Genomic DNA, 22,878 nt, shown 5'->3' on the forward strand with positions numbered 1-22,878 from the left:
TTTAGAGGCCCGTGAAACATGAATTTGTCATCTTGTGATATATTTTTAAATTTTATTATTCTTTGATTTTGTCAGACTTGGTCCTCTATAGAGCTTAAACGTTTTTAAATATAGTGCTTTAGTACTGTGTGTGTCTGTGGTGCAACTGTGGTGCAACTGTAGACAGGTAGACAACACTAAGCGCAGTCTCACTCTCTCTCTCGGTGGGACGTGTCCAGATTCACGCCCACTCTGGCATTTTCCCACATTAATATGCAGCGTATATACTGTACGTTATCGTCAGTCAAAAAACTACATCTCAGGCTCGATGATCCTCTGAAGAAATCCCTCCGCGCCCTGAAGAGGAGAAGTCGCTCCTCTGCAAACACCCTGCCGTTACGCCATCCTCCGGCAGGCTACGCTTTTCTCGTCCCTTCCTGGACTGACAGCAGCTGCTCAGCCCAGTCAGGTTTTGAGCATCTGCTGGGACTGCTGGGAGGACGTCGGCTCAGACTGCAGCGCACTGCGATGCAGAGAGGGGGGCACTGAGGCTGTGATGCCGGAGCTGTAATCCGTAAACCTGTGCGGACGGAGCGCAGGGTGGAGCTGGCGGAGTTCGTGCGCACACCTCTGGAAGCTGCTGCCGAAGAGGAGCCTCTGCAGCGCCGCAGCTTTGCACCGGGAACCCGCCTCGGTACGTGACTCCGAAACCGAAGCTGCCCCGGATCCCACAGGGAGGGGGGCTGTAGCGCGGCACCCCGCCCGTCTCGCCTCATTTGGACCGCACGGACCTGAGCCGTGATATTCGCGCACGGAACCCACCGAGCAGCCCGCACCTCTGCGCCAAAGGTAAGCAGCTCCGCGAGGCGCGGGGGCGCGTGCAAGCGCTCGTGGCTTCCAGCAGGCAACGAGAGCCTGTTGATGACGATGATGAAGGTGCTGCTTAGAGTAGCTGAACGCGCCGCTGAAGCGCCGCAGCACCGACTCCGCGCTGCTGTTCGATCGATTTCTGTGTCACGCGCGTGTCTCTGCACAGACGCGCAGAAAGGGAAACATGACGTAGGGAATTCCCACAGTAATCCAATAGCGCGCGGCGACACCTGCACATTCCGCCAGTGCGGCGCGGCCTGCTGCCGCGCGCGGCCTCGCCAGCGGCGCGCGCGCGGACTGAAACGATTAAAGTTGGATGCGAGCCGTTATGTAACGTGATTCTGCTGACGCGGTTCGCCATGAGCGGGGGTTACCTCCACGTCCCCGCGGCTCGGGGGTGCTGCTCCCTGTTTACGTCCACGGCGGTTCAGCTCAGCCCGACGGGATCGATCTGAATCACAATCCATGAAAGTGCAAAAACATCACCTCGTGTGTCTCTGCACTAATGAAGTCCTCACCTGTTTATTTAAGGCAGAAGGTATTGGGGACATGTGGCAACATGTGGGCTTGAATACTCAGTCTACGTTTAATTTACCTGATGTAATTTTACATGCACATTTGAATTTGTCTGTTTAATCCGTAGAGGATAAAGTTGTTGTTTCTCACACTCACAACAACTCCGTCACCACTGGATGTAGCTCAGGATGCTGTAGGGCCACAAGGCTTACCTCTTTATGTAAGACTGTACATGATTTTTATGCCTCCTCCCCCTGTCCCACACACTGAGGCACTGCTGCACTCTTTGAGTGGCTCAGATATTCAAAATTCAGTATTTCAGGGAATGCCAAACCTTTAATTTGCATCATCAAAGATACAAAATTCGTTTAGTAAATTATACTCTTATACTTGTTGTCCCACATTTACTTTCTTGTCATTTGGTCACACTGGTACACTGCCATGGTGTGCCATTTTGTGGCCCACAATGGGGGCTACCACATTAGCTACACACACCTTCAGAGTGGTCCAGTCTGACAGTGTAGATGCGCCAGCAGTGGGTTTAGTGGATCAGTGTTGAACACCAATGCTCCAGAAAGGGTCAGGGTTAGAAATGTGTTTCTAGTCCACGAAATAAATTGTGGTTGAAGAGTGTGGGACAATACATGAATGATGAATCACATGAGTCACATTTAACGACGTGATAAACACAAACATTCATGTTTCCATCACTGGTTTGTGGGATAAGCGAGCGGTGACAATTTTATGATAGAAACTAGTTATTTTCTGGGTCAGCTTCCAGTGTGATGATGAGAGGCAGTTTTGATTATGTAGCTTCACATCACAGCTTAGCAAAAAGCCTTTCTGACTTTCAGCCATCAGGTAGGTAAACAACCCCACAGCAGAGTTATACTGTCCCATTCAGGCCCCAATCCCCCCATAGTTCCCCCTTTAATTTCAACATATTTGTGGTCCTAATTGAGTTTTGCTGTTGTGGAGCCTGCAGTGTCTTTGCTAAATTCCCCTTTGGGAGCAACTTTATTATAAATTGTTTATGCTTTGATCTGCTTTCAAGGTAGGGGTTTGGATGAAATCTGCAAAGCTGCAAGCACGCTCAGCTTTCTCAAAAATCTGATACTTGAAACAGATGCGTTACCCGAGATGAACTGGAACATGCAGAATTTCTGTTTTGCTCTTGCAAAGAAAAGAAAATTTCCTCACTTGACAGAATTTGACGAGGTTATGGGGGGAGGTTTGGTCCTGATATCTGTCCTGACTGAGACCCTACAGAGTCTTTAATGTTAGCTGCACGTAGGTCTACTGACTGAGGACTCAGTATACAAAGTAATTTGTAAAAGTGATGTGGAAAAACAGCATAAACTATCTTTTTGGCTGTTTCAGTTCTACACATGCCTCTTAAATAAAGTACTGTAGTAAATGCATGTGTGTTGTAATTGTTCTTCGAAAGCATATTAATATGGGATAAGTGTGATTTTCCCACTTTAATATGAACTGGATACACAGTACATTATGATTGGTGAAAAAAATAAAGCAGATGTGCTGCAGTTTGGAGAGAAAACCCCAACAATCAGATCATTTCCTGTTAGCAGCACTTAGTGACTGTAGGGAAGAAGAACTTCCTTTTAACAGGAAGATACTGACAACAGAGCTGGGATCATGAAAGGACAGCCATGTACTGTGACATGCTGGGGATGTGAGAGGAAGATGAAAAGAAAAAAGGCAAGCATAGAGAGACCATGAATAACAAACAGGTGATATGGCTTTTTGTTTTGTTGTCTACCTCACTTCCTGTTTATTTTGAAATCTTAAATGCGCTTTAGTGAAGTCATGCTTTAATGAGGTCATGCCATTTTTCTTCTATACCTCTCTATCTTAGACCGTATGTTAAAAATGGCTACTGTGACATCACCTTTTGGTTTTAGACTCCATATCTTGAATCATTTAGTCTGCCACCATGTTGTCTTTTTTGGAGCCAGAGTTGACCATTTCTGGACGAGGGGTTGGAGTGCTAAGTTATCAGCTAATGCTACCAAGCTTGGTTATCAGTCTGCATCTATAAACTGGACAGGGTTATGTGCAGTCACAGATATCTACAAATTAAAGATAAGTATAAGACTGGAGGTCTCCTGATGTTAAAGAGGGAGTTCTTCCACCCCACAGTCTCCTAAGTCTTGCTCACAGGGAAACGTCCAATCGCTGGGGTTCTGGTGCTGTATGAATGAAAACGAGTTGGATATGATATCTTCAAATAGTATCATAGCAACAATTCAAATGGTATTTAACCTTTTATACAACTTTAACTATTAGTTAAGCGTTAAGGCAGGGTGTGCAGTTTTGTGGTTTGTAACAAAGTGAAGTGGAGCTGTATGGTGAGAAAGAGCTGGGTTATTGTTATCATTAAGCACCCTTATTGAGTCTTTTTTTAGATGGTTAGAAATAGAAGGAGACGATACGTCAGATGTTAAAATGGGCGAGGGATAGAGGGCTGTGTCACCCTGCAGTGATGTCACGAAACGGCTGACTGCTTTATGTGCAGGTCATCATTAATCCATGATTAACTTAACCCGCGAATAGCCAGCTGTCTCCTTTGGTTATTATAATTGTTGGTTTCGCAGATATTCACATTTCTGTAGCTGCTCTGTTAATATGAGATTCCTCTGTGGGTCTCAGCCTGATGCGCTAAGAAACTTTAGGTTTTGTGCTCGAATTTTAAGCATTTGGCTGCACAGCATAAATTTGTAATGATGGTCTGCACAGTCACCGGTGAATGAAGATGAGGAGTTAAAGTAAATAAAGAGAGCAGAATACAAATGCCTCGAGCGCAGCGTCTGTTTACAGTTTTTACACATCCACAAACAACCCACATTCCCATTTATAGTAAGCATTTTAAACTCGGAGATATCAATCAGCCTTCCAGCGTAAATGCTATTTTTGACTCCCCGAGGCCTGTCACATGGAGGGATACCCCCCCGAGGAGTGACTCATCCTGGACATTTACTCCCAGGGCGATGTGTTTAGAGGGAAAAAATACCCCGAGTGGGACAGCGCTGCACTTTTTCTGGGAAGTGGGAACACACCGGCACTGAAATACGTGTTCGCTCAGACTGACTCACAAAGGTGCATCTTCCAGTTTTAAACCTTTAAACAAAAGCATGTCTTCATCCACCTTTAGGGTCATCATGGAGCTCAGGGAGAGGATATTTTATGGTGCTGCATCTTTCTTGTGGATAGAAATAAGTGCTTTTAGTGTGTAAAAGTTATTTTTTTTGTGCTGGTTGTGTGATTTGTTCCTAACTTTGTGTGCCAAAGTATGTGTGTGTCAGCAGAGGGACCCCTCTGTGCCCCTGTGGAGGTGACTGCAGCACTTTACAGCCTGACAGAACGGGCACCTTGGGGAGCTGGCACACACACACACACACACACACACACACACACACACACACACACACACACACACACACACACACACACACACACACAGACACACACAGGCAGTGAATTCAGCGATTATTTTCATTATTGATTCGTTTTAATGTTTGATGACCTGAATATTTTCCACTGTTAATTGTTTTCACCACCGAAGATCATGAAACTGGTGAAACTTGACCATCACAAAACCCGAAGTGATGTGCACGAGGAGCTGCAGGTGTAACGGGTGCATCTGTCTACGAGAAAATGATTGGTCGACAGATGATGTTGGGTCAGAGCTCCTTACGGGCGCCTATTTGAGCTCCGTGTGTGTGTCCTCAGGTCCAAGCCAAAGAAAAGCCTTGCTTGCACTTGTGTGTCAAGTACACAGACACTCAGATACCTGCACATATGAAAACACCAGAAAAGCAGCAGCAAAGGTTTTCATTTCTGATTGTCAGTTGTAAATTTTTTTTATAAAATGAAGCAACAGCTGTGCATAGACTGTATATAAAAGATGCACACACTTCCAGGTCTGAAAAGTGAAGTCAGCAGGGGGCGACTCCTGTGTTTGCGAAAACAAAAATTTATGATGTTCTGATGGTTTTATGGTCTCAGTTTTCAGTTCCAAGTCTTATTGAAAGCAGCGTGATGTTCATTTTGTAATTTATGATCTCCATTAGCGTTCACAAATACTATAAAAATGCTCAGCTCGAGGCTTCACAGCAGGACTTCATGAATCAGTGGGTGGTTGTCCACAGTTTATCCAAAAAAGTGTTTTTAAATCACTGTATTCATTTTAGAGGGGGAAAGAAAATAGTTGGTTTAGCTGCACAACATGAAGAAGTAAGTCAAGTACAGTTGAATGTGCAGATCTCTGGAGGACTTAATTTTTGATCCTGCAGAGCATCTATCCACGGGTACATTTCCTATAGAGAACAAAACTTTTTGGTTTTTGTACAAGGATTTAAACATGTTTAAGCAGCCTCGAGTGGCCATGAGAGGAACTGCACTTCAACGGCAGCTTTATTCTTCAGGCCCAGAGGTTAATGCAGATGTGGTGGGACCACGAATTGGCCTTAAATCCATCTGTGTCTTTCTTACTGCCAAGTAAAGGTTTAGTAATTTGCTCAGTAACAGATGGTCACTGTCGATTTCAGAAAATGTTAATCCCACTGAGTAGAGGTGCGTTTGCTTGGGAGTATTTGCAGCGAAGGATTAATACACATTTGTTGCAGGGTATTTGCAGCAGGACAGTGTAACTTACGTGAGATAATGTGAAACAACAGAGTTTAAAGTAACAGCAAATCTTGGTAGAGATAGAGCTCAACCCCAGCTTTACCCCTTACTGTAGTGTCACTTTTTGAAGTTGTTCTGTTACTTGCTGTTTGAACCAAAGCTCCTTTTTAAACTCAGAAAAAGATAAAAAATGGGGTTACAATAGACTCTTTTACAACTTTAACTATGTAAGAAGGTTTTGTACAATTTAATAGGTCACGGACTTGACGAGTAGAACCCCATATTTTTTATGACTGGCTAATCTATTCTGGAGGTTTGCTTCTGAATGCCTGTTAGAATGTAGTTTAATTATATGAGAGCATGTTTTATAGCAGGTATGTGCAGAATCTTAGAATTCTGACTTTAATCTCAGAATTTTGACTTTTTTCTCAGAATTCTGAGATTAAAGTCAGAATTCTGACTTTTTTCTCAGAATTCTGGAAAAGGAGAAGAAAAAAGATGTGCCCACTTTTTTTTTCTAGTCCCCTATACTGCATTATTTCTAATGGCCAGCAGGGGGCGACTCCTCTGGTTCCAGAAAGCAGGCAGATTGTATGGGAGTCTATGACAAAATGAGCCTCCTTCTCACTTTCTTTAATGAGCTCTATAAATGTCTTGCTAATGAGTTTATGGTCTCAGTCACTAGTTTTAAGTCTTATTTAAAACAACATGATGTTTTTTCAGTAAAATACGATCCCATTTAAAGTAAAACAGACAATATTTGAGGGTATACTTTAAGGTGGGACCTAACTTATGATTGGCAGGTGCATATCACTTTTTTTTTTTAAAAAGCAAGATGGCAGTGACTAAAATGTTCAGCCTGACATTAAAAAAAGCTTTTATTTAAAAAAAAAAAACTAACACTGACATTTGTGGTTTTTGTTTTTAAGGTGTCAGAGTCTCGATTCATGTTGGAAACTGCCATTTTGATCAGTTTTATAGGCTTTTAACTGTTAGTGAGGAGATATGTCTTGACAGCAGAAGCATGCTTTTTAGTATTAAATGAAAGAAAGGCAAAGAAAGTGTAATGAAATGGCTCACTGGTATGTTTTTGAACTGTGGTTGTGACAATAAGATACATGAGGCTTTGGAGAAGAAGAAAAGTAAATCCAGAATCTAACTAAACTAAACTCGATCAAATTCATTAATTGTTTAACCAGGGGAAAACTCATGGTGTGCGTGCAGTAGAGCGGTGCATGTGCCTTGTGTTGAGAGAACTGTGAGCTGTGCAAAGGGAGATGTACAGCCATAATGCTTCCATGGTGCCTGTCAGTCATGCCTGTCACTTGGGACGCTGGAGATTTCCAGCTTCACAAACAACACTGAAAACGACCTGCCACGAAGAACGGCACGACAGCGATACCTGAATACCTAAACCTGCCATCTGGTTTTGGGAGCGTTCTCTGAAGAAACTCTTTTTGACAGGATGCGAGAAAACAACTATCCAGCAGAGTCTGGCACACTCCATCACCTCCTCTGCTGCAGATGTGTCTGCTGTTAGTATTCAGCGCACAGCGGTGCACTGTACAAAGTATTCAGTGCCTAATAACAGAGCAGCGCTCAAATGACGGCATTTGAGACATTTATCATCCCTGAGAAAAGCTGTTTGATTTTGGGGTTCTCATGCAAGGCTTTATCTATATTCACCTTCCTGAGAATCAATCGCTAATCCAGGTCAAACTGTGCAGGGCCGGGCTTCGGGATTATAATGGGAAGCAGGAGTCTTTTCAAAGAAAAAAAGCACTGGAATGGGTCCAGATTACTTAATGCTGTCTCCTGAGGTCATGGTTTGTTCTGTGCTGTTTGGAGCTGCTGCACGCACTCCTCATCCTCTCTATTTTAGCGAGCAGCCATGGCGTCTCCCGCTACACATCGGGGTTAGACAATGCCTGGCAAGAACTGCAGGAGGGGGCCGATTGGACCACAGGAGCGCTTACATAACCACCAAGCAGCTTCATATCTATTTATTTTTTAACTGAAGATGCCTCTGCTTGCTTATGAATGTTACCTCTCTCCCCTGCTTGTGCTATATGACTTTGGCCATGTGAGCACGTGATCTGGATTTACGTATTCCTGCATCTGTGATGAAGGTTTTATTCTGCCATAAATCCCTGTACGAGATCTGGGCTTGGTAATCTCGTTGAGTCAGGGACGTCCAGGCTTTCCTCATGACAAATGCAACAGATCTTATTTCAGCATCAGGCCCGGGATATTTCAGAGACACGCATGAATCACCTTCAGATTGATTTCCTGCTTTGCATGGTCAAGAGTTTCAGCTTACCTCATGGTCTTTGAGTGGAAATGAAACACTAATGAGAATGTAGTGAAAGACAGAAAGGAAGATGGTATTACTGATAAGAGGAAGCATTTATAATAGCAGCTGTGTGAGGTTTATACCCACTGTGAAGACTCAGTGTCACTTTCAATTTGATTCTTTTAGTCAGCAAAGAAAGATGGAAGTAGACAAAGTAAAGGAGAGAGCGTATGGCTGGAAAAAACACTAAAATCAATGTTTAAGGAATATTTCAACATAATTGGGATGGTAAAAAAACTCAAACACCCTTTTTCTGTGCTCCTATATGGAGGACCAAAACTGCCAAGATTACAAATAAACTTTAAAAAAAAAATCCATAAATACAAAAATCAAATAACTTTACTATTACTGTTGACTTCATAGTTAACTAAACAGTTTAACAAACAATTACATAATATTTAGGAATATCACAATACCAAAATACAAGTAGAATTACGTGATTCTCGATACACTAAAACAAAATGATTGTCCCAGTGCTTAAAGATAAACTGTTTTATTAAAAGTCATTTTAAATCGCTGACATAGTGACATGGAGCAAAGCTGATTTCACAGTGCCAAATGAAAAACCAGAAAACATACGCTGATACCAAAACTTTTAGCCTATATCAGGAGCTTTATATAGGGGAGAGCAGATATTTGGATCGATCCGCCCACCTCTAGTTTTTACTACAGATATGATTTGTCTTTCAGGTGAGGGGTGTTACTCATACATATGTGTGAATGCATCTATGTGCACCGTGAAATAAGACCAACATAGAATTAGATAGTGCTGTTTGTACTTTAATTTATGCCATGAACTTTGTGACAAATACGTAACTCAGATGAGTTCCCAGCTTCATTGTGCTGAACTCCAGCAGGTAACTTAGGTGAGGTTCAGGTTAGAGTGATCCTTTAAGACGACGGAGCCGGGCAAGCAGCTGCATGGGCCACCATAGGGGCAGCCTGGTCAGCGAACTAACCAGTAGGGAAAATGTTAGATAGGACCGTTGCAAGCTATTTATTAGCTAGTTATTATTAGTCATTAACCAAACTTTCAGAATAAAAGCGTGGTGATTATCCAATAATATGCATGTACATTTGGGTGGAAGTTAAGACTGCAAAGGTAAAGAACTGAAATGTCAATGTATCTATCTATCTATTTTTTTTAATGTAATAGCCTACATTTATTTAAATTTTGGGGTGCATTTAATGGCATAATTATTTACTAAGTCGTTTATTTATTTATTTTTCTCCATAGTTCTTTACAGTCATTTTTATTTTTTGGTCCAGATTAAAGAGCAAGCAGTGAGTTGTAGACCTGGTTGGCAGATTAAGTTACTTCTGGAGACTCGGTTTCATTTCTTTGACCTCCACCAGGTCACCCGCATCCTTTCTGCAGCTGGAGTTAGGTTTTGATTTTAAGCCAAAAGGTGTTACCTTTCAAATTAAATCTCATAGACATAGTTTTTGTTTGAGTGTCACAAATAAGAGACGTCCTACCTGTAACCCTAGCAGGCTGCAGTGACTTATCATAAGATAAAATGAAGCTCAGACCATCTAGTGATTCTTGTTTTTTTTTTAATACCATTAGTCTGACAACCTACTTTGAGGTCTGCAGACGAGCTGACAGTTTTAAAATGTTACCAGCGGCTCGGTTCTTGAGGCATACTTCAAATACCACAGATATCAAGCTTAGCTGAGACTGCAGCCCACATTATTTTCCAGTGACTGCACCAGGCATGCGTTAGCTAAATATTACCAAACCTTTTCTGCCCTTAAGAAAAGAAACACACACACATTTACCGCTAATGCTCCTCAGTCTAACTGATACCAGCCTCCCCCTGGCTAGACTCTGAAGTCACATGGCATCCTTTCTTTAAAAACAAAATGGCTGTGGTTGAGACTCTGACAGCGCTCCCAAGACACTTCCCAAACTGGCATCTGCTGATTGAAGAGCTTCCTGGGAGGCAGATACAGCTGCTTGTCGCCTCTCTCCTTTCTTTTACTGAGGCAGCCTACACTGACTGAAACCTTGTTGTAGACACGTGTGTGTGTGTGTGTGTGTGTGTGTGTGTGTGTGTGTGTGTGTGTGTGTGTGTGTGTGTGTGTGCTGTTTTAAAGATTTCCTTTTCCAGCGGTCTCGTAGAGATAATGCATTCCAAATGAGATCATTTCAGCCTGCTCTTCTCCTCATGTGGGCTGAGTGTTTCTAGCAGAGAGAGCGAACACACGGTACGCATCGTTCATCATTCAAAGAAGTAAATAGTGCATTAAATTAATGAAAGAAAACTTAAAATGAGTGTTGGAATGGTGATGTTGGAAGAGGAAGGTGCCGGGTTACTTGTGTCTGTGACGGCTTCTTTGACAGCAAACAGCCGCTCCGGTGACGGATGTTTGTTCAGCCATTTGTTGATTGCAGTTCGCGCCGTGCAATCACTGCTTTTGTTGTGCCGGAGCAATTTTGTAGCTCACTGAGTTTTGTCTGTCTTTCTTTTCTTTCTCCATCCTCAGGTTCTTAATGCCACTGGATAACATGAACTAAGTAAAGAGTCGACTGTTTAGCTTCATTAAGGGACGAAAACGGATGAAAATGCACAGCTTTGTGGATCAGGAACCCACACATCACTTCTAGACAAGAGGCAGATAAATCAGAAACATGTGTCATCGCTTTGGTGACCGTCCGGCTCAATAAGAAGCTCATCTCTGCCTCTACTTCTCGGCTCTACTCATTAACTGCTTTCACTTGTTGCCAACATGCGTCCTTCCCTCGCCACAGCGGTCCTGCCACCCAGGACCCGTTCCCACAATCCACCCAACCTGTCCGTTGGGGGCCGCGAACACCTGTCGGCCCCACGAAGGCGCAGCCCGCATCTCCGGCACACCCTCAGCCCGGAGAACCTGCGGACTCTGGCGGAGAGGGGCGGGGCGGCTGTAGATACCGTGTCCGTGGTGAGCAGCCCCATCGGGCTTCCGCGGGCAAACAGCGACACTGACCTGGTGACATCCCAGAGCCGGTCCTCGTTGACAGCGTCCACTCTGGAGTACACGCTGAACCGTGGCCAGAACCTCGTCATATCCTGGGACATAAAGGAGGAAGTGGATGCTACAGACTGGATCGGGCTGTACCACATCGGTAAGATGATGCAATGGCAAGTAAAGGAACTTTAATTTGTGTCAAATCTCAAGTCAGTGCCTCCCAGCACATTAAGAAACATTACAATATGGCTACATTAGAAAATTATTGGATTCAGAAGGAAATGCAGCAAGGCGATGATCCTGGTATCTAAACATAGGTAAAAAAGCTGTTTAATAAAGCCGCCTATCCAACACAGTGATACAAGCCTTGAAAATTTACACAAAATGCACTTTTTAAAGTTTTCTCCACTAAATTATGAGAAAACCGATCAATCATCCAGGCTACCAGTGATTTTTTCTGCTCATCAGAGACATTAAACTGGGGCATTTTATTCAAACTATGTTAGATCACAAAATGCTGATGCTCAGAAATGCTTATAAATAAAAAATGTGCGGAAAAAACGGATTTGGCTTCAGATTGTGAATTCTGTTGTGTGTGTAAAACGGATCATAAATGTCATGTGGACTTATCTCCTTATACTTACGACATATCCTGGAGAGAAAAAAAAATATTACATTTCTGTAACTCTAAAATATTACACTTAGCTTGAGCACAGAAGTTTGCTTGGTTTCATTAAATATCCTAAAGTTACTGTAGAAAAGCAATCAGCTGATTCTGAGGGGGTCAGATGGGAGCTTTTCTCAGATTTAATCAGTCTTATATGGGGTGACCTGAAAATGACACACGTCTGGGACAGCTTATCTCTCAGATCAGTGTTGATGCTGTTATAATGCTGATATCTTTGCAGAGGCGAGGTGTATGTGCTCAGACAGTAGAGCAGGTCCACTGATTGGAAGGCTGGCGGTTCGATAGTGTTCGACTTCATCTCAGGGCACTGTCATTGCAGCCTAAACTGAACTTAAGTTTTGCATATTAATAAGCTCAACACTGGTGTTAACGCAAGGGGTAGCAGACCTGTTTATCCACTGTGCTCTTCTGAGCTCATCTTTGTAGCTGTTTTTAGGTGATGCCAGCCCCGATGGCTTATCATACAATCTACTCCCTTTGATTTTAAAAGTAAAACACGCCTGGCTTTCTGCTTTCCATTGTTAAAAGTACTGCTAATACCCAATATAGACCTGGAAGGGTGGATAGAAGAGGTGGTGGCATTATATGTCAATATATGTCAAATCCATTGCTAGTGACTCTGTAACTCTGACAGTCCATAAAGGTAAAGGCTATCAACGTGGGTGTCACATATTGGTTGGCTGTTACAGACCCCACTCGCCTCAGATGTTTTTCTGCAGAAAGAGTCCTCAGCTTTCAGGGTATGCTGGATTTAGCAAATACAGGGCGTAGAAACTCAGAGTCTAATCCAGAGTTAGTTTAGCTGTTCAAATTGTTGTCTTTATATTTAAGAATTTGGCAAAAGTATAAAAAACTAATATACCACTGAAAGGAAACTAAATTAGATTATAACACTCAAATCTACAGTTTGATTGCTCTGGACGTTTCGATAGGTCGATAACTAGCTCTAAATTTTGAGATAATAAACTAAAATTTTGACTTATGGTTAAGAAAATGTGTTTTCTTTATTGGCCTCCATAAATTTCTTCCCACTTCCCACGTATGTTATCAGAACGCGCCAGCTAAATGATTGTTTTTCCCAGTCACTTTAACTTTTACGTGTATTTTTACCACTGAATCTGTTTTGCTGAACTCTTTGGCAGCTCGCCGTCATTCAGAGCTGACTTGACCCTGCGTGTCCTCGAAGCTTTTCGGCTGATCCTGATGTTTTGTTATCGAAATCTGTCGATAGCTTGGTGCAGAGTCTCGTGCAGGAGCTTCCAGCAGCGAGTCAATACTGAAACATTAGCTGTTGAGACTTTACACCGGGCCTGGAGGCTGAGTCAACGTGTCACGGCTCTGCCTCGGTGTACGATAACACACACACCATCACAAAGCACGCACGAGCCGGGTGGTCTCCAATAATGTCCGCTAATCCTGCTTAGAGACAGGAATCTGACAGGGAGGAAATCCGTCGACCTGAGTGCTGAAGAGGGCTATCGGGCTCACGCAGATCTGTCCACGATGGTGAAAGCTAATACAGGAATCAGAGTGTGAAACCAGCACACCGGTGATCAGTCCACTCTGTTTTGATCACGTAGTAAAGATCCAAAAGAGATCTGCTGCTCTGTGATTGAAAGCAGATTCTTATTCTTATTTTTTTATGTCTGAAAAATCTAAGTGTGGTGTACTGTCCACCATGCGTGTTTACACACTGCTGTGATCTCAGCTTCTTAACCCCCTCTTTCAAGCTATTTTTATTGGCTGTGCACACATGGCTGGTATGGGGCTTATGGGAAATGGAGTATTTCTAATGGTGCTGAGGTATTTAGCACAAATATTAAAAAGTGCACAGAAGCGAAGCTTGAAGTTGCTGGTTGCTGATGTGTGTGTGTGTGTGTGGGCCTAATAATAAGCTGTAAGTATAAACATCCAAAATTGCACCGTGATCCAGCACACACATCAGGTGCACACACAGGTAACCATTAAAAAGTATCCCACTCTTGCACGTCTTTTAAGACATAGCAGGCTAGAATCTGTGCAAATATACAGAATATTTTACCTCATAAGCCAAATTTTGCTCAGGATACAGCAGTCAAATGCCCTTTTGGAGCAAAGTTAGTGTGAAATTACTGCCTAATGATAATGTTAACCTGCTGCACGGCAGCTCATAATAAGCCAGAGTGTTACCTTCATCTGGGTGCACAGATATAATACTCCAAATTGGCACCCCGTGGTTTAGGCGTTAAATTTCCTAATGAGGGGCTGCGAGGACATTAATCAGGGTCAGATGTATGCATGAGTCTCTTCTGCGTCATGGTGAACCCAGTTTCCAACTCAAGTTAAATTTTTGTTTCTAACATAGTTTTTGAAAAATATTCTGACCACATTAAACACGGGGATCTCTGCCACGGTCATAAATTTGCCTTTTCATTGTTCACTGAAGCAAATAATGAACGTTGTCTCTTTACCCCAGATAATTACAAAGTGACGTTGAGGGAGAACTCCAACTCTGAGAGCTGTTCATCAGCATGATGGACTGTGTTAGTGATGGATAATGAGCTTCAGAAAACAATGGGCGCCTTTGGTTTTGGAAAGGTCAGACAAACCTGCCGCACAACAGACGGCAGTAAATTCTGGACGGCGTGAAATTACTCCTATAAAGGACTCGACTTCGTGATGGTTTTAACTTGTTTACCAGGCGATCAGTTTAATTTCTGTTGACCTCTAAGACTTAACCCATCTGGATAAGCTGATTACATTTTCCAGACATTTCCTTCCTTGTTGGTAAAACTGTCTGGGGGCGGTGGGGCGTCAGGTCACTTCATATCGATCATAAGGCCGCCAGGACTTCATTACCTTCTCCGGGGTCTTATACCCCAGAGGAGACACCACTTTCCTTGACTAAGCAGACATTCAATGATAAGCTACCTGCCCTCCCCTCCTCGCCTCCCCTTCAGACACACTGGCATGCTCACACACACACTTCCACCAGTCAGCTGAGTTTGGTGCTTCATTAATCTGTGCGCAAAAGTGCTACGTACAGCGGAATTCCCCCTCCCCGTTTTTAACTCAGAGGAAGTTTGGAGTTTGTCCTTCTGTTTGGAGGTTACAGGGAGGCTATTTTGGGAATGGATTTCACTGATTAAAGGCAAACTTGTGTTTTGGAAGACAGAGTCCGCAGACTAAACACGCTGAAAGGCAGAACAGTTTTGCACTGCAGCGGCACAATGCAGAGCATGCTGTTTGATTTAACTCACATTCTTTGGTCTAAAAATAAATGCTGCAAGAGCCGGATGTGTCTAAAGCAAGAGTGAACTAACACATTTACCCTCCTGCAGATGAAACCAGTCCATCCAACGTGTGGGACTGCAAGAACAGAGGGGTGAATGGCACCCAGAAGGGTCAGATCGTGTGGAGGCTCGAGCCCGGGCCCTACTTTATGGAGCGTAAGTTGGTTATTGAAAAGTATCTCTGCACTTCTTGCAGTTCTTGCTATAAAATATTTAAAATGATCTAAATGGCCGCCAGTGATGATTTAGACCTCACTGAGTGTAAAAATTACCTCCAAATCAAAGAAGAACATTTAGAATGAACCTCCAGGTGCAGCTGAGCTTTAAAGATTTTTCCATGTGATGTTTTTAAAGGGCTGTAACTCTTTTTTGCTTCCTCTGCAGCTGAGACAAAGATCTGTTTCAAGTACTACCACGGAGTGAGCGGAGCCCTGAGAGCCACGACCCCGTGCATCACTGTGAAGAACCCAGCAGTCCTGGTGTGTGAGGGAGGGATCGCACTGATCAATCACTCTGAGATTTATACATGTGAAGTCTGGAATATGGTGGGGATAGCTGGTTATGATTATTGTGATTGTAATAGCTCCAACCATAAAACAACAAAACAAACCAGACTTAAATATCATTAATGTCCCCTTCAAGTTCATATCCTTTAACACCTCTGGACTGCATCCAGCTGTTTCTGTTATTTGTGGATGCTTTCCTGGGATTCCCGTTCTTGGTATTTGTACGTATGTGTGCTGAATTTCGTCCTCTGTATTAAACGTGAACTCTTGAATTTCTGACAAAGCTGCTGCGCAAAGTTGAGATCTTTACAGGAGGATTTTGCAGCAGGACTCCTCTCTAACAGCTCTGAATGGTGTTCCCACGGCCTTCCTGACCGGATGTACCATGTTTCCGCTTGGACATTGTGGAGCTCAAACTACCATTTGATCGCTGAGTCGGAGACAGGAGTCAGTAGGAAATCGTCTGTGAGAGTTTTTTGACAGCAGTAATGGAAACCTACCCTTCTTTACCAGGCGTGGTTCTTTGTCACTTCCTGTTTTTAAAATAAAACCTGAGTTGAAGACTCATGGTTGTGACACACCAGGAGAGAATCCCAGATGCTCAGATGGAAGCGGTCAGAATGGACTTCCAGGATATGACCTAAAGCAAGCAGCAAGCCTGGAAGTGCTCCTTTGAAAGGAAGATCAGCTTTAACTCAGGAGTCGTGGACCTTCTCCAGTTTCTGAAAATAGCAGATGTGGGTGCTTTTTGGATATTTCAGTATGCAGGACTGATTTTGAAGCCATTTATTTCACGTTTCTGCACGTTGAGCTATCAAACAATGAACTGCCTTCATTGGCTCACTGTCTGCCTTAAGAAATCCTGTTATTTATCATTCTCAATAATGGAGCCTCACGGTGGTTTATATGGCATGTTTCATACTTTTCAGTTGATTGATGACTCAATATTGAGTCGTCTGTGACCGTAATCAATCCCACATAAATGCTGAGATTTGGCTCCTCGCTGATGCACTGCTGTCTGCGTTCAGTTCTAATTTATTCCCTCAACCTTCAAAGTCGTGTCCACAGTTATGATTTAAATTCCTGTGAATTCAGTAGGACGTGTGTGTGTGTTTGTGGTCCTTGGAAAATATGTGCTCCATGTGTTTTATAGCATCTAAAGTGTGATGTTGTCTCTTCTATCTCAGGTGGAGGGGCTGGCTGAGCAGGTCGGAGTCGAACATCCTCGTAAACTGATCAGCTTCACTTTGACGGGTGAGTTTAGCAGTTTTGCTAAATGCCTCTTTGCAAATATTTCCAAATCTGGAAGAGCCACACCATAAATCCCAGAACAGATGCTTGGATTTTAACGGAGTGATCCATCTTATCTTCATCTGTGTCTTACAGTCCCTTTGGGAAACACTAGAGTAAACTCGAGTAAACACAGAGGCCTTGGTATTGAAGGGTTTTTTTCCCCACCAGAGAGACTCTGAAGTTTTTATCAGTTTCCCAATGATGATATCAGGTTCAGTTTAATTAGTTTAAAAGAATGGGATGTCCACCTCACTTACCCAAACCACTCGCCTTTGTTAGCCATGATGCATCTGCAGGTCAAGCCGCGCACAAGCAAAGGAGCGAGAACAATCCTTTGCTTTGATATTCGTCTCTCTCGTCATCTGTTTTGTTGCAGACCTGCGTGCTACTGGCCTGAAGAAGGGGATGTTTTTTAATCCTGATCCGTACCTGAAGATGTCAATCCACCCAGGGAAGAGGAGCGTGTTCCCCGTCTTCAGCCATCACGGGCAGGAACGCCGATCAGCTATCATCGCTAACACCACCAACCCCGTCTGGCATGGAGAGGTGACGTCGTTTAAACTTTTTCAAGCTCTTTTTGAATGCTACTTTGCACTACTGTTAATTAAATGCATTTATATTAAAACAGGGGACTATATCATGCCACAGGTTTTGATAGACTGGCATCCAGGATTGGTATTTAATACAGACTGATATTGGTCTGTTTTTGGCTTTTGGCTAACCTAAAGATAAAGTGCCTTGAGTTTTCTGCTTGCACCCCATAATCTCCAGTAAGACTGTCTTTTTGAAATACTTCTAGCATCAAACTCATGATGTGTTTCCCTCTTTCTTTTTTTGCACATCGATGCTTTTGCCTCTCTGCAGAAATACACATTCGTGGCCCTGATGACGGACATCCTCTACATTGAAGTGAAGGACAAGTTTGCCAAGAGCCGGCCGATCATCAAGCGCTTCCTTGGCCAGCTTACGATCCCTGTGCAGCGGCTCATTGAAAAAATACCCGGGTAGGTGGAAAATGTGCAGACACAGGCGAGTAGGAGCTCACTCATAGAGTCACGCACACATAAACAGACCTTCATGTGTACTTTATCTGTGTGTGCAGTGTAAAAGACACACAGGTCTCTCTTTTTTTGCTTCTTTAACTGTGCAGAGTCCAGCCGGTCAGTTTCTCTCTGTGTCGACGCTTGCCCACTGAGCACGTTAGTGGACAGCTGCAGTTCAAAGTTGAGCTCACCTCGACAGGACCGGATGGTAAGTTTGCCTCTCAGCTGTGGTTAAATATTCATGACTTCACACTTTCTTGGAATTTGTTTTCACTAACATGTTCTCCCGGCTGTAGGTGCCTCTCCTGACTCCATCATCGGTGTTTCATCCTTGAATGGAGCTCCAGGGACTCCTTCTGATGATGAAGACCTGCCTCATCACCTTCCAGGCTTGGTCTCAGCAGGCCCCTCTCCTACGGGCTCCCAGGGCTCCCAGGGCACGGGGGAAGGCGCTACCGCAGCCTGTCTGGAAAAGGAGCTGCCTTTCATCAGAGCAGAGGGCAGATTTGGGGATACTGAAAGCATTGCAGGTCATGAAATGCTCCAAGGGTCATTCAGTGAGAGTCTGGATGCTATTGAGGCCCCTAAAGGACCTGGTGAACGACCTCTGGGTGCCGCCTCACCTAAACTGCGCTCTAGTTTCCCGACACACACAAGGCTGAGCGCCATGCTGCATATCGATTCAGACGAGGATGAAGAAAGATCCGGAGCCAATGACATCACTCCGGTACCCCTGTCGCCGCTGCTAATGAACGGAGAGCCTCCTGATGCCCGTGGTACTGATGAAGACGACACTGAGGGGCAGCAGGAGCCTGAGCGACCGGTGGGGTCTGTGTTGGAGGCGGGGCCAGTGGGTGGAGGTGCTAAGGCAGAAGACACGGCCCCCGAGGCCCAGGCTGCCGCAGAGGCCGTTGCTGGCACGGACTTAGAGGATGTTTTGGAGCAGGATGTTTTTCTTGAAGTGGAAGAGGTTCCATTCACAGAGGCTGCGTCCCATGATGCTTTGTCAGAAGGTGGAGACGCTCCTGAGCAAGGAAGGATGGCTGGCGAGGAGCCCTTATCAGAGATCGATAGCTGCTCAATGGCAACAGCCCCCCAGACGGTCTTCTCATCTTCAGACAGCTGTCCAGTCACACTGACCACCGCTGTGGTGCGTTCACGGGAGCAAAATTTACTGCTTTGTTTGAACCATTCCTGCAAAAACATTAAAACACAAAAAGTTATTCATTCCAAACACCAGAAGTATTTGTTGAATTTAGATGCACTTCACACACAAACACAGTGTCACTGCCTAAATCTGCCATCGGGGAGCAAAAGAAGTTAACTTGCTAGCTAAAAGTATATGAGAAACTTACTCAGCTTTTCACACTGCTGATGACTTTATGATCTCAATTGCAATTGGAAGTGTAGACTTTTTTGCCACGTCCTGTTATAATTTGTGGTCATTGCCAAGTTTTTAGCAGCCAGGACTGTCCATATCCAGATGAAACCCCAGTAAGCTTGGTTTGCGTCCTGCGTCCAAATACTGGATGGATATGGCACACTGATGGACATATCTGCTAGTGCATCTAAGAAAACTAAAAGCACAGTCCTCTTGTAATTAAACTCTAAATTTAGATTCTAGTTAAATGTGTTTATTTCTGCTGTAAAATCTGACATTTTAACACAGCAGTCTATAAGGACTGAGTCACATTTGGAGCCAGCCTCCAGTGGCCATTCAAGGAACTGCAGTTTTTAACACTCCCACACTTTTAGAGTGGACAGCTGGTAAGTGTGGAAAGTCTGCTGTACATTTAATTAATTACTAAGTAAAGTTCACCGAGTGTCTGAAAAATTAAGCAAGGAAGTGCCTTTGTCCCCCAGCAGGGGCCGACACCTCTTCTTTTAAAAAGAAGCGTATGGGAAGATGATCCTTTGGCTGGCTTGCACTATAACCACAGCAAACACTTTCTTAAAGAGTTCACGGTCCCAGTTATTTTGTAAATTCAGTCTCATTTAGAATAAAAAAACGAAGATAAGCAGCATGTGCTGGCCCCATCTCTGACGTGCAGTGTTCTTGGCTTCTCGTCAGAGCCACACCTCGATCATTGAGGCTTAGCCAAAGCACATCAGAATATGAACATATATGTCAGATATGACAATATGCCACTGTGGTTAAATCCTCTGAAGAAGAGTTTCTCCATTTGTTTCATTTTTAATGTGCAGCCCAAGTGCCATTAGTTTTCCCGCAGTGCTCAAACAGAACAGCAGGATCTTGTGGTTCTAGTTCTTTTATTAAAGGACACAGAGATCTAATGCACCACTGCCACCCTGCTTTCACTGTCGTGTGGTGGGCTAATGCTGTACACAGGCTCATGGAGGTCTTTTGTCTGTCTTGTATTGTCCCTATAGAGATGTTCTGGGAACAGACTGTGAGTGGGAACCAGTGATCTGTTTCCATTTTCCACTGAATTTTTATCACAAATCTTCCATGATTGTTTCTTTTTGAGATGCGACGCCTACGCACTGACACATATTTGCATGGAGTCAAACTTTTGTTGCCCTGGTTACGGAGCCAGCTCTGCCTCATGCCGTGAGATATGGACTCCTTTCATATCTGTATATATGTGACTGAATGATTTTGTGATTATTTTGCCATCTCTTTAAACGCTTATATTTTCTAGGAAGCAGAGGAGGGAGCAGAGACCGCCATAGATCCAGGGGGAGACATAGACTCTGCTGCACCGCCGACCAATCAGGCTGTAGATGGTGAAGGGCAAGGTGCCGCTGCTGAAGCTGAAGCACCGCCGCCGCCACCAACTAGCGAGCAACAGGAGGTGGAGGAGATCAGCGTGAGGAGGCTGAGTCTGCAGGCTGCAGGGGGCGTGGCTGAACAACAGGAAGGCGAGGCAAAGCCATCTGAGGAGGCGGGGTCTGCAGATTCAGAACAAGTTACCACAGAAACAGAAGGAGAGGAAGGTAGTACCGTTTACACAAATCTCCAAAAGTCGGTCACCACAGTTTTTGTTGGACATTACAACCCATGACATTTTCATCCCGAGTTAAAACAAAGTTCCCTCTGTGTGCTGTGTGTTTCCTGTGCTCAGGTGCTCACGTTAATGGACATCCTGTGCGTTCACTTCCTTCTGTGCGTCACGACATCCACCGATACCAACGTGTGGACGAGCCTCTGCCTCCCAGTGAGTGTGTGTGTGTCTGCATGCCCTGTACTGTTCAGTGTGCGGCAGTGTGTGTTTCTATTCACGCGACCGTCCCGTGTCCACATCTGTTGTTCACATGCGTCGCACTGAGTCAGCCTGACAAACACTTTGAAACCCCAAATCAGCCACAGAATGACATCATGGATGCAGTGATTCCCGACGTAAACACACATTTATCCATTTTCCTCATTTCAGATTAAAAATTAAATTCCTGAAGTGTGTTACTTTCAACAGTTACATTCAGTTCGAGCCATTAAACACCTGCTTTATCTCCATTTTTAACTGCCTCTCAGACTGGGAGGCCCGGATCGACAGCCATGGGAGGATTTTCTTTGTGGACCACGTCAACAGGACCACCACGTGGCAGCGGCCCACCGGACCTCCTGCCCCACAGGGCCTGACCCGCTCCAACTCCATTCAGCAGATGGAGCAGCTGAACCGCAGGTGGGCTTTGAGGGGAGAAATCATGAACTTTCTCCGAGGACTGGGAGCTTAAGGAGGACCGGGATCTAGATAACGTTAAAGAAATCAGTTTACCCCCCAAGTAACTGTAGTTTAACTCAAGAAATTAACGTCTAATGCAGATAACACAAAAAGTCAATGGCATACAGATGCAAAAGTGGGTGGGTCCTGAGTTAACCTCTTCTTAAATTGCGGTGAGTGATACAAGTAATTATCAGTAAGAGTACAGGATGCCACTGATTGACATGTGACACTGTTAACTACTGAACCAAGGCCTGAAAGCTCCTTGAACACCTTTGTAGATGTTTAATGGGTGACCAAGCTTCAGATTTCTGTCTCTAGAAACTCCCACAGACGTTTTTAATCACTTGTTGTTGATCTAAAGTAAAAGAGATCCAGATGTTTTCAGAAACATATTTTCCTAATGGAAGAAATATTTTCCAGACGGTCCACTGTTTTGGTCTTTTTAGCTTTGAGGTAACAGATAACAGGTAAGTGTCCAGTGGTGTGAAGTGGTGCAAATCCTTGATTAAGCCAAGGGTTCCTATCTTTAAATAGAAAGTGGGTTCTAAATAAAACAGTGAGACCGATCTGTGTATGTTGGTGAGACCTGCAGATATCTCTTTGTTTTTGTTTTTTATAATCTGCCTGTTTTTAAGCTAATGTACCTGTGAATAAACAGAAGTTCTCACACTTTCAGAAGAAGAAAGCTTATGCATGCTTCATTGTCTTTGCTTCCTTTGGGGAGCAACTGAAAAGCTAAAGTCACTGTTTGATGACAGATATCAGAGCATCAGGAGGACCATCACCAACAGCGATCGGTCAGAGGAAAGCTCCGTCGACCTGGTTCCTGAACCTGAAAGCGAACTGATGCCACACTCCATTTCTGGTTAGTTCATCTCACAGACAAATGCAGTAATTAAAGGTTTCATTGACGAGAGATTTTACGAGGAAACATTTGTGCAATTAAATGAGTCACCTCTGGAAGATGATTCATCCTCAGAACTGCTACTGGTAGCCATGATACTGTTATTTGTTATGAAGAGATGTGAGAAGAGCAGCTTTCTTTGTCATATCACTCATGCAGAGTTGTA

General features: G+C 43.9%; 1 protein-coding gene across 4 annotated transcripts in view; it reads left to right on the forward strand.

Annotated features, from left to right (window-relative positions):
- Positions 1 to 442: 442 nt before the first annotated feature.
- hecw2a (HECT, C2 and WW domain containing E3 ubiquitin protein ligase 2a) overlaps positions 443 to 22,878 on the forward strand; it is a 45,015-nt gene continuing 22,579 nt past the window's right edge. For 2 of the 4 annotated variants that reach the window (XM_085384636.1, XM_085384639.1), the window contains exons 1-13: positions 443 to 828; positions 10,856 to 11,477; positions 15,329 to 15,436; positions 15,665 to 15,759; positions 16,974 to 17,040; positions 17,456 to 17,625; positions 17,944 to 18,083; positions 18,230 to 18,330; positions 18,419 to 19,272; positions 20,786 to 21,080; positions 21,209 to 21,301; positions 21,616 to 21,766; positions 22,567 to 22,673. In XM_085384636.1, the coding sequence (XP_085240762.1) occupies positions 11,099 to 11,477; positions 15,329 to 15,436; positions 15,665 to 15,759; positions 16,974 to 17,040; positions 17,456 to 17,625; positions 17,944 to 18,083; positions 18,230 to 18,330; positions 18,419 to 19,272; positions 20,786 to 21,080; positions 21,209 to 21,301; positions 21,616 to 21,766; positions 22,567 to 22,673 (2,560 nt within the window). In that variant the 5' untranslated portion in view covers positions 443 to 828; positions 10,856 to 11,098. The other 2 variants (XM_085384638.1, XM_085384640.1) reach the window with 2 other exon arrangements.

Source organism: Rhamphochromis longiceps, linkage group LG16, assembly GCF_057381845.1.
Source record: "Rhamphochromis longiceps isolate RC_006_pf linkage group LG16, R_longiceps_female_GT1.1, whole genome shotgun sequence".
NCBI lineage: Eukaryota > Metazoa > Chordata > Actinopteri > Cichliformes > Cichlidae > Rhamphochromis > Rhamphochromis longiceps.